The 13,010-nt window shown below is 34.4% G+C and overlaps 2 protein-coding genes across 2 annotated transcripts in view; both read left to right on the forward strand.

Moving 5' to 3' along the window:
• Nucleotides 1-13,010, forward strand: part of LOC149187655 (purple acid phosphatase 2-like) — a 186,611-nt gene that overhangs the window by 74,234 nt on the left and 99,367 nt on the right. The gene's annotated exons all lie outside the window — the stretch shown is intronic.
• Nucleotides 9,523-10,086, forward strand: LOC149187656 (uncharacterized; the record flags this gene model as incomplete). The annotated part of the gene is made up of 1 exon (XM_089412375.1): nucleotides 9,523-10,086. A coding segment is annotated over one exon (564 nt), but the record flags the coding sequence as incomplete, so codon positions are not given.

The following is a 13,010-nucleotide window of genomic DNA, read 5'->3' on the forward strand; positions in this document are numbered from 1 at the left end:
GAACCGGAAGCAGTCACAAAAACAAGAACTCGACAGCTACGAAATCGATCAATTTCAGAGTATCTTATCAAGTGGAAGAACTTATCTGCTGAAGATTCCACATGGGAGGATGAAAATTTTATGCAAAAGTATCCAGAACTACTCAAGCGTTGAGGGACAACACTTTTTTGAAGGAGAGGGGCATGTTGGGTCCCTATAATACTAGTGATTACCCCATTACTATTGTAGTTATACCCCTTATTTATATTGTTGTGCCCCTATTACCCCCATATTGTTATTTCTGTGCCCCATAGAATCCCTCTATTGTTATTTTTGTGGCTTTATATTATTATTGTTAGGTCGGCTGGATTATATTGTGACTCCTTAGACTCCTATATATAGAAAGGAGGTTTTGTCATTTGTATCATCCAAGAATTGTTCATTTATGTAATGTAAATGAGGTTGCCCCCTCGAAGAGGCTAAATTCTAAGGCATTGATCTTTCTTTTCTATCTTTTCTTGAGCTGGTTTCATAACAACATATCTCTCAAAATCGCCTATGAGTTTATTTGTCATCTTGGTATGTTCATGGATCCATTAATGGAAGTATTCCTATGCTTGAGAGGTAATTTTTTTTTCATGTAGGGAAGGATAGAATAAAATGTAAAAAGTAAAGAAAAGAAGAGAAAAAATATAAGGTGAAAACATCCTTTGAGGCACCTGAGATTGGCTCACTGATTGAAAACCTTTATCAGGCAATTAGTGGGTTGGAGAAAAGAAAGAAAAAAGGGAAAAAGAAAAAGAAAAAAAACAAGTTAGCACCAGAAACAAGAAAAAACAACAAGTTAGCACCATAAGGAGAAGTTGATCAAAAGAGCAAGAATTTAGTCAAGAGCAGTCACACCTAAGGAAATATGCTCCAAAAGGGACAAGACCAGGTTAATCCATCTCTTGTTATCCTCATAATGCATCCCCATGCCATTTCTCACTCATTCCCATTCTTTTTAAACATATTTGGAGCTTTTCACTAAAATGTTATAGGAAAATCCTAGAATGCTACACTTTCTTTCGACTTTTCAAGAGAAGGAAGGCACCCATAGGTTCAATTTGTTTTCCTCCACCACCTCCAAGTGTTAGAAAGTGGTTCCCATCACCTTGCATTACCTCAACAAGTTGATTGTGGTCTTATATATAGGCCTATTTTAGTAAAAAGCTACAACAACAAGTTTTCTTCACCTATTTGGCTGGGGAAATGTGTCATTAAGATTCTAGTTAAAACCTCGTCAACCCCCCTAGTCAAAACCAAGATTTGAGCACTTTCAAAAATGGCCTGAAAAACCCATAGCAAACTCCCAACAAATTTTCAACATGTTTCACAAAAAAAAAAAAAAATCAGATTTGACTTTTCTTCACTTTTTGAGGAAATGGAAGCCACCACCATGTCTCTAATTATGATCATCGATTCAATCAAGAAAAATTAGAATCCCACCACATTAAAAAATTGACATTTTTGTATGGGCTAGTTTCTTGTCTTCTTGCCACAACCACAAATTGACCTTTCCATTTTGCATTTTCCACCATGTCCACCTGCAAAACATTCTTACCTCATCCTCATGAGGTATTCACAGTGATTATAGCTCCAAGAAATAGTGAGCTTATGGAACCTTTGTGACTGCTACAAGAAACTCAATCTACTCTAATGTCCTTAAAGGGCCCAACAAATCCACCATTCATTAGCACTGATTGAAGAACAGGGGCTAGGATGGGCTTGTAATCACCAAATTGATCATTAAAGGACCCAAAAAATGAGAAGAATAAGTATAGGAATCAATGAAAGAAGTAGATATCCATGTATCCAAAAATGGGAAGCAGATATGCATGCAATAAAAAATGAAGAAGTAAGCCTCCATACAACACCTACAAACATTATTCAATACCAATGTACCATCAAGCAACCCCACAAAGGTGCAGGTGCAAAGGGGTTCCAAAAAATAATCAAAGAATATCAGCTTCAAGGCCTAATTACTCACCTTCAAGGCATTCAACATGTTTCCCTACATCCATTCCACTCATTCCCTCACTCTTTCCAAGCTTCCTCCATAATTTCCAAGTCCCTTTCATTTGTTTCAATCAGTGTCCTAAAATGCTACAGGAAAATTCTGGTATTGCTACAAGAAACTACTAAGCATAGAAAGGAGGTGTAGACTTGAAGTTTTCCACCTATGGGCATGAGAGAAAGTCTATAGAATCCCCTAACACCTATCCACTCCATCAAACTTCACTTTTTCAACAATGTCAAACTAACCATCCACAAAAATTCAACCCTCCACCTCTTTTTCACGTATCAACAGTAGAGAAATCCTCTCCAATCACCAGCAACGACCTCGCCTTGAATTATTAGAATTTTTGAAGGCCACAATTAGAGGAAATTATGAACTTGAGTAGCTTATGTCACTATTAGAGGAAAACATTCAATCCTGAAGCAACCTGCATAAGCACTACAGGCTCAGATTTGTAGCATCAGTCCAAGAATTTTTGAATACCACCACACTCCAAGACCACAAAAGACAAACTTGAGTAGCAACATGATCCTCAATCATAAAAAAATAGCAACACTAGGTAAATTACTTCACCAATAGTTCGACAATTTGAACTAGAGAAGGTATCAACGACAATAAAAACTCTAGAGCACCTCCAAAGGAAACGAGAGAAATATTGAAGCCTCACAACTTCAAAACCATTAAAGGCAACTCTAGAAGTCACATTATTTGTTAGGTCCCTATAATGCTAGTGTATTCCCCATACTATTATTATTAGTGTAACCCCTTATTGTTATTGTTTTTCCCATATATCCCCCATGTTGTTATTGTTGTGCCCCCATTGAAAACCACTATTGTTATTGTTGTGCCCCTACATTATTATGGTTATGTAGACTCTGATTATATTGTGACCCCTTAGACTCCTATATATACCAAGGAGGTCTTATCATTTGTATCATCCAAGAATTTTTCATTAATATAATGTAAAGGAGGTTGCCCCCTTGAAGAGGCTAATTTCTAAGTCGTTGATCTATCTTTTCTTCTATTTTGTGAGTTGGTCGCATAACATTTGGTATCAGAGCTTTTGATTCTAGGGTTTTGCTTCTTCAAACATGTCATCTTGAAATTTTCACTATAAATTTTTTTATATGAGGCTTTAGAAGCTGAAATTGTAACCACGTACGAATTTCAGATCTTGTTCGCAATATTTTCAGAGATATGATCCTAGGAAGTTAGGGTTTTTTCAGGCTCGAAAATTCAATCTCAAACATGTGACCTAGGTAAAATCCATCATAAATTTATCTCTGAGCATCAGATTTGAATTTCGTAAAAAGTGGATAAAATTGCACAGAATTTAGTTTTTCGTGTATCATTTTCAAGGCCAAAGGTCGAAACAATGACATGTGGCACTCTGTACAAGTTCATTCTACTGAACCAGTCGATAATATGGTCATTGTGGGAGATTGGGCATAACTATTTCTTGAAAAATCCAATCTCGGTATGACTTGTGGGATTGGAAAGGAGGGTTACCACAGGATAAAATTTCAAACCTTGGAGATACGAAATTACACAGATACAACATTTGCGATATTGAGCTCCTAAAAAGAAAGAAAAATGTGTGAATTTCTTAATTTTGCATAATTTTTGTTTCAAAAATTAGTTTGAAGTGATTCAAAGGGCATATTGAAGCATAAATACTAGTATTTGGTTTTAAAATTCCTCCCAAAGAAAATAATTCTACACACATTAAGCCCTTTGAAAGTTATACTATGATGCATGAAGAGGAAGAATTGCAACATGATAGATCAAAATTACGGGACCAAGTGCAACAAATTTTTCTCTCACAAAAAGCAACCAAAGATGATATGGATGGCTTAAAGTGGTACATGGATGGTATAAAATGAAACATGGAGGTTTTTAAAGTAGACATGGATGTGATGAATGTCAAGTTGGAAGGGTTGACAAAGTTGTTGCAATAAATACTTCCTAGTGGTGACAAGGTAATCCATGAAAATCATGATGAGGAAAACAAGAATATGCATTATGATTTTAGAGATGCCAATGTGGGGTTTAAGTACCACCATATTCCAAAGATAGATATGAGGAAGTTTGATGGCAAGAATCTGATAACATGGATACTATAGATGGAGAAATATTTTGATCTACATGATGTGAAACCCTCACAAAAGGTACGGGTTGCATCTGTAAGGACCAGTTCTAAACTATATATATATATATATCAATAAAATACAACTAGAAGAGAAAAAACACTGGGAGTTCAAATTTATTCAACACTATCTAACACATCCCTAAATTTTCATTTCGCTGAACATATCATAAAATTTACATATATTTAACTAAGGCCATAAAGAAATCATACAAAAGAATATTGTAACACATATGTACCGTTCACCAGAAGACGAGACTCCACTTGAATTGCAGTTACTGGTCTTCCCTTGATGTCGGCCACCTCTGAGTGTGAATGACGATGTACTTGAACTGAATGTAATGACCCACCGGTTAACCTCCCAGCCTACTCCTTGGGCACTCTTCTTCCTTGCGGACCCCCGAGCTGCAATGGGGTTGTACAATGGAGGAATGCAATAGCTGGTAGAGGAGAGCACTCCTTGGCTCAAGAGTCCCCTCTCTAAAATCCTCTACTTCACCAAACTCACTATAGTATCATAATCACTACTCTGACATAGTCTCATCCAACCAACAATAGGGTTCCCAAAGGTCCCCTCTCCCATGGATTGCCCGTTCTTTTATAGGAGTCCTCATAGGTGACACTTGGCATGTCATGCATAATTAATTATTTTTTATAATTCAATTGTTTGATTATTCACCCACCCATGTGTCACTCTCTCATCAAGGATCTCCAAAATTATTTACTTAAATTTTAATTTAAGAATAATATTTTTCCTTACCTCAACAAGATTCCTATTTCTTCTCCTAGTTGTCTCTTGATCTCCCTATTTACTCCTTAATTTGTGTTCCTTACTAAAGTCAATTAATGAGTCACGATTTGATCCCCTATCTACTCCATAATTTAACTCAAGTTATCTCTTAGATGGATAGTCTTATGTTGGTTGTTGCCACATGGAGGTTCTCTACATTTCTCTAAAATTTAATTTATTTATCTTATTTTAATTCACCATCCTCTTCTCTTAATTAGGTTTAACTATTTTAGGATTAATCTTTATCCTTACATTTATGTCCCTCTTTCCCCTTTTTACCTAATTAAACTACATAATCTACTTAATATTTTCCAACTTAAGGAGGGTAGAGTTTTTAAGATAAAATATTTTATTTCTTCCTATGATCCTCTTAACCCAAGTTTTATTCTTGATTTGATTACCTCGGTTTCTAACATCATGTACCCTTGATGTAAATTTACCTAGTTTTCATTTCTTGATTATATTTATTAATTTATTTATTTTTAATGATTCCAAGGTGCCAAGTTTGGTTGTGCCCTTCAAGAACTTCCCTTGAAGCTCCAAGGGTGCCATGCCTAACACTTTATTTGTCATGCCAAGGGTGCAAAGTTGGTCGTGCTCTTCAATAAATTCCCTTGAAGTTCCAAGGGTGCCACGCCTAACATTTTATTTGTGATGCTAAGGGTGCCAAGTTGGTCGTGCCCTTCAAGAAATTCCCTTGAAGTTCCAAGGGTGCCACGCCACTTGCCCTTCAAGCATTCAGTGACTACAAGGGGAAAGTATAGGTGCAACATCATAGACCCTTATCATCTCTTATGTTGCCTGCTATAGTGAGACTAATGGTGTTGAGGATCAAGGAATCCACCTTGATGCGTGCCCCTCGATAAAATCCTCATGAGCGACCCAACTTTGGGACCTTCCCTCATGGCATCATGATCTTCAAGGCGAAGGTGTTTCAACCCTTCCATCCCAAGTCACGGTGGGAGTGCTAGTGGGTGAGATCAGGGACACTGTCCCACCCCTCCCATGTAGTTCCATCCACTTGTACAACCCCATCACCCATATGTGAGTCATTTGGCCAAACAACTAATTTATGCATGTAAGCATTAACATATCATCAAAATATAGATAAACATATATAGCAGGTTTCAAAATTGACTTAGAATTTCAAAGATAAAATAATATAAATTTTCATCAAACCAGGTGTCGTCAGCTCGTCATGTGCGAGTGCCTCTGATGGTTTCCTGCCATACTCAATAATAATCAGTAACCTGGTTTCTTAGTGTTAGTCATTATCATAATAGCATTATTACCATCACCTGGTCATTCACATCATTGTTCATTGTGAACCAGAACTAATGTAAGTAGCTAACATGGGGGATACCTCCATCATGGCTAGCATCATCATAACATTAATGGAACCATACATATAGATCAAAGCTATCATCATTATAACATCAATAGAAAACATGTCTATCCTTTACTACTATGACCATCATGATATCAATAGAGAGTACACATAACCATTAATTATATCGTAATCATAATATTAATAGAGAACATACATAACCATCACATTCACTAATAATAGAGTCATGTTTTTGGATCCTCAACCTGAGTTCCTCATAGACTAAAGCGTCTAAGATAATGTCATATAGGGTCAAGAAACTAGAGTGGGCACTACATAAACCCCTTCTTAACAATGGACTTCATCCCGAAATCCTTAGAACATAAAGGAAAAATGATGACACATATCCTAGGAACCCTTCTTGAAACTCTTGTTAACCTTTTGGTGGGAAGGTTATAATTTTCCCAAGGTATCTATACCACGAATTCCGTTATAACTAAAGGACTATATCTGGGGAACATTGCAGCCCAATTTTTTATTTATTTATTTCTATGGACTAAGCAACAACAAAACAAGGGCAGGATAATCACAATCAATATTCATCTCATGGTACAATTAATATATGATGCTTTCAACCAAGTAAAGTCGTCCACACACTTTACTCCTGTAGCCTCCAATTATAGTCGTTCATTTCAAATTACGTCTACATGACCCTATAGTGACAATGTCGGGGACAATATGTAACACAAAATTATTTGTATAATCATCATTGCATATGGTAGAGTTCATTTTCATAGATGTTGCAATAATATTGTTGTAGAAGAAAAGATCGTATAAATTATTCCAAAAGTTGTCCATACGTTTGATATTTTCAAAAGTCTTAAATTCTAAGTTATCCCTTCTGATAATTTTGCAATATTTCGCCAATATCTCAATAAGTGTCATTTTGGACCCTTGTCAGTATGTTCCCTAAAATGATATTTGTAGCATTGCATTTAGGCCATAGGTGGAAAAATGTCGAAAGAGGTGGACAAGTAAGAATAAGAAATTCAAATGGCAAACTTAAGCTTACGAGCTAGCAAAAAGATGAAGGAATTTGATGTCAAAAGTGCTAAAAATTAAAACATTCTTATTAGCAGTTGTAAATAAATAAATAATTAGATAAATTACAAAGCAAGTGATTGTGTGTCAAGATGTAGTGTTCAATGAATAGTTCCTAGGAGTTCATCCAACCAAGAAACTCTTTGAAACATCACCACATTACTTAATTATAGATAATATCCTAGTAAGTAATGATGTTAGTGTCTCAACTAGTTAGAGATGATGTGGCACATGACCTAACAATGGAAGAATCTAAACATGCAGTTGATAATATATCGAGCATTGAACTGGGCATAAAGAAGAATACTCTAAATAAGGAAGTTATGCCAATCAATCAAAAACGTACTTCCCAATCCAAGGAAGTTGTCTTCTATTTGCAAATGTGGGAAAATTTTGTTTTAGCTACATAAAAACTATCGAGAGGAATCAAATTGGTTATAACACCTACCACACCTCACCTATCAAGAAAGAGATAGTGACATCCGTGCTATCACTCAAGTTCATCTCCAAAGAAAGATCCCAACCTTTTTCAAAGAAAACCCAAGGATACTATTAAGTGATCACAACTTGTGCCCAGTGACCACTCCACTTCACTTACTCATGCATAAATAATTAAATAAATTATCAAATTATCATAGCAACCTATTGAAAATATGATATCCAAATTATAATATATATTTATATCAATATCTATATTTATGAAAACTATAATTTAATTCAAATTATTATTAAAAATTTCAAAACAAATTAATTTAATAATATTTTAAAACACACTCGTAACTTTTCATGTACCCATAAAAAAAACATCCTTTTGCAATCAATATTTAATTATTGACTTCTCTTTAATACATACCAATATATAAATTTAACCAAGATATTACTACATAAAACATAATTTCCATATGTCAATTTATAATGTGGCACTTTTAACTCGTTATTAATTTTTAAAAGAATGGCTTGATTATTGTTAGAGCATTAAAATGCTTCACATCCAACCACTCATAAAGCCTAAACCAAGAAAATTAGCGTATGATGAAGTCAAGATTAAGTTTTTGGTATTATATGACAAAAAAGGACAACTTATTGAAATGAGATGGAACTAGTTTCATTAGTTAAACTTATTCTTATGTTTTATTTTATTATTATTTTCTGGTGATTGTTAATCATTAGAATATGTATATGTATATGTATATGTATATATATATATATATATATATATATATATATATATATATATATATATATATATATATATATAAATATATATATATATATATATATATATATATAACCAGCACATTTTAAACATCCTTAGCTGTCATATTTCATGTGCATCAACCAGTTCATTTGAAAGTGAGGGCTTCTCAGTTGTATATTTCAATATATATAAATATATATATGATTATATAGCTTTAGCATTCTATATATATATATATATATATAGATATAGATATAGATATAGATATAGATATAGATATATACATATATATTCTACACATGTTGTAACTATCATTCATTTATTCAGATATATCACAAAATGTTTGTGCATTGTTTGATATCCTAAAAAAATTACATGGAGTATATCCAATGAATAGGCAAATGTAGGGTCAAAATATTGTTCAACTGTTTGGAAGATGTCTAAGAAGATAAAAGAGAATGGACTGAAGAAAGGAACAATATGCTACTTAAAGTATTATAAAATTGCATGTTTAGATATTGCTTTGAAGTTTCTATTTGTCTTAAATTTAGCTGATATTCCAGTAAGGGTGGTATTCCAGTAAGTCCCTTTAAAAAGAATTCTGCTTGAAAATTGAGAGAAATTGAAGGTACAGTTGCAAATATAATTGATTGGATACTCAATGTTCAATTTGGTCTCTCCATTTTTGGATTGAGAAAAACAAAAACAAAAATGCATTGCACAAAGTTATAATTTAAATATATATGTGAAGAAAATAATCTTTGAGAAATACCTGTATGTGGAAACCAATATTGATTGAAGTAGAACCTGAATTTCCTAATCCATTCGACTAAATGTTTGAAATATCATTTAGACACATTTCAAAATCTCATTAGTTAAGAATTATGAAAGATAGCTAAAACATCATTAATGAATATAACTTTATGGGATTGCTGCTCAAGCTTTAACAACAGTAGTAAATGCTCATGATGGACGGGGGCCTCCCACAAGTCTCACTTCTGCAATTCTACAGAAGCTCCAAATTCACTCACTAGATGAAGTCATTGGATGGACTTATGTAGATCCTTCTTGGGCCCGCATAGATGCACTTGCTCCTGTAGTAAAGGCTTGTACAGGAGTAGGTGACAAAGTGGCACATAATATTTTTCTCATTACTGTTCAAGAGCTTGTTGCTAGCGTAAAAGCTGTTGTCCAGAGACTGGTTTTGAGTGGGAAAGATGGATTGGAGTCTTTTCCACTTGTTATGGTTAGTGGTGTCCTTGAGACCAATGAGGGATGGGACATAGGTGAAGAATTAATTAGTTGTATTTCCAAAGACTTTCCAGGCATGCTTCCAATTTGGCCAAAGATGGAACCATCAATAGGTGCTACAATGTTAGCATGGAACTTCTATATGAAGGCCTCTTTAAAGGAAGTATCAAAGATAGGTGATACGAGAAAAATATATTTTATTATCATCTTTCTTGTCCAGGCTAGCATTAAGTAATAACTGATACAAGAAAGCATTTAGAATGCATATATGTGAAGTTTCGTTGCTTCCATCGACTAGGTGAAATATCACTTTTTGGCCATATGTAGTAATGAGTTGGTTTTGGCCTTCCCCCAACCTCTCGGAATCTTTCTTATCTCCCTTTGATGGTTGAAAATATATACAGTTGGACTAACATTATTAATGGCCTCTGATATTTCTGGTACACCATTATTTTTTTGATGAAAAATTTGTCATCTATAATCAACTGGAAGATTTTAGCTGTATTATTTATTAGGAAGTTAAATTAGTAAGGAAATCAAATTTGCCAATTTAATCTTCTCTAATATTTATCTTATAAATTTTGTAAATCCCACAAAATAAAGCATCCCCTGCAAGATTTAAACGAGATTTACAAAGTTGTGATTTGCCAAAATTCAAGTCCTATCTTTTTCTCCAACATGATATAGTGGTTAAGAGCTCTTTCAACAATCAACATGTTATGATATGTGCATTCCATAGAGATATGCAAGACATGAGATTGAGTGATTGCAAAGGATATTGCAGATTTGATCTTGTGGCTGGTAATTGGTGATGGCAATTCTGGAATTCTAGTCATTATCCTTCCATGAGATGAAACCTTAAGCCAAAATTAATTATGATCTAGAATGTTGGAGTGTGAGGGCCACCATATCATGGAGATTTGTGTGTACTGCTCCAGATCTGCGTAGAGAACACTATGTGTAACAGAGTTTGGTGAATTGCGTGGGTACAAAAGGGAACGGAACTAATTTTCAAAATACAAAACACAATTTTCAATTGCAGGGTACAAACACAATTTTTTATTTGTTGGAGTGTACAAGCAATGGAGCTCATTTGGCTCTCACCAACTTGGGAGCATTAGCTCAATATGTTTTAAAACAAAATTAGGAATAAAATCTTCTGAGCTCATCAAAAAATAAACAAACATGAAGGAATCTATATATGTTGAGATTGTATTAACATCAATTCCACACTCCTTTGATCTTTTGGTTAAAAGCTCTGGCTCATGGACACGCTGAGACCCTGATATGATTGCTTCACCATTGATCAAATTGATAGTACACTGATTAAATATCTTAGTAACACTAGTAACACAAACCCACATCTCTGGGTTGCAATTTGACAACACAGAAAATTATTATATCTACCCAAATGTGCTTATTTGTTACCCCAAAAGTTTGAAGAATTATCGATGTACATGCCAATCACTAATTAAGTGCAACAAAACTTGAACCAATTTTTGAGCACGCCTTTGCGCAGAAGTGTTGCTACGTTGGTGTTCCTTTGGTTTTCCCTCTCTAGATGGCTATTATAAAAATTTTCTAACATTTTTAGTGGGTAGTTATAGAAATGGCCGAATCTTCAAAATGCAGCCAACACCCAGTTTAAAATCCTCCATGGCACCGCAAGGCAGCATATAACCTCGAAATAGAGTTGGAAACCCAGGAACATCGCTATGGGCTCTTGGCATTTCATTTCAAAAAATAAGAACATCTTCGAATCTAGTGACTATTTGTATTATTGACATAATCAGCTCAAGGTTATACTCAAGACTCTGATAATGGAATGTATTCCATGGAGAGAAGATTGCCATCATCAACATGACAATTTCAGATGCAACAAAGTCATTTCAATTGCATGACATTTACGTAAAAAGCTAATCTCTCTACACTGCACAGCCTCCATATGCGTTTAGAATAGATTAATCATTTTAGATGCAATTAGCAAAGTCAAACCACAGATTTTCTACAATGAAATCTAAAGCTGGAATCAAGTGGTTCATCAAGGACTATTACAGTTGCTCCAAACTCTATCGAATAAGCCTCAAATAATTGAAATCCCAACATGTAAATTATTTAATTTGAAAATCGTAACCATGCAGAAGCACGTTAGACTTCGGTATTGAAAATAACAGCTAATCGTGGCTTCAACTTTGGTAAAGGTATGGCATAAACTCTGAGAGGGTTCCAAGATCCATAATGGAAAATCGGGGCGTACGGATCCCACGAATGGTGATGTTAATAAATTTGGGTTATCGTAATATTGTCAAAATTTGGTTTAAACAACTGAAAAAATCGATCCCTTGACCTCCTCTAAATCTCACCATAATTAAACAAAGGGCTTGAAATAAGATACAGTAGATATCAGAATATTTAACTTACTGATCAATGGCTGGCATTCATAGTCCGGCAGGGTATTTCCTTTGGCCACCATTTCTTTTGCTGAGAGATGTCGGAAATCAAGGGCTGAGGCTTCTTCGGTCAGTGGAAGAACCCAGATCAGATCTGATGCTTGAGCATAAACAAACAATTTGATTGTAACAGTGAAATGAATGCAACTAGAGGAATAGCTCAGGATAAGAGTACTAGTGGGGCTTGGATATTTACACGAGACTACCCTAGTTTTCCCACGGAATACATTTGTGTATGTATATACCCTCGTAGATTTATGAGCTGTGTCTATAGGATTTTTTTTTTTAACCATTACCACGTTATGCTAAAACTCATTGTTTTAGGTATGATTCGACAATTATACAATTCCTCAAGGACATCTGTCATGGATATTCCCTGAGATAAATTAGCTAGAGATTTTCATCATATTATTTAACAAAACTAGCCATGCATGCATGGGCCCATAGGCCTCAAGGGTTCAACATGGCTCTGATACCAAGTGTAAGGACTAGTTCTAAACTATATATATATATATATATATATATATATATATATATATACACCAATAAAATACAACCAAAAGAGAAATAACACTGGGAATTCAAATTTATTCAGCACTATCTAACACATCCCTAAATTTTCATTTTGTTGAACGTATCATAAAATTTACATATATTTAACTAAGGCCATAAAGAAATCATACAAAAGAATATTGTAACACATATGTAC

The sequence above is a fragment of the Pinus tabuliformis genome, chromosome 3_1 (genome assembly GCF_031772625.1).
Source record: "Pinus tabuliformis cultivar Carrire ecotype Pingquan chromosome 3_1, CPIR1, whole genome shotgun sequence".
In the NCBI taxonomy this organism is placed as follows: domain Eukaryota; kingdom Viridiplantae; phylum Streptophyta; class Pinopsida; order Pinales; family Pinaceae; genus Pinus; species Pinus tabuliformis.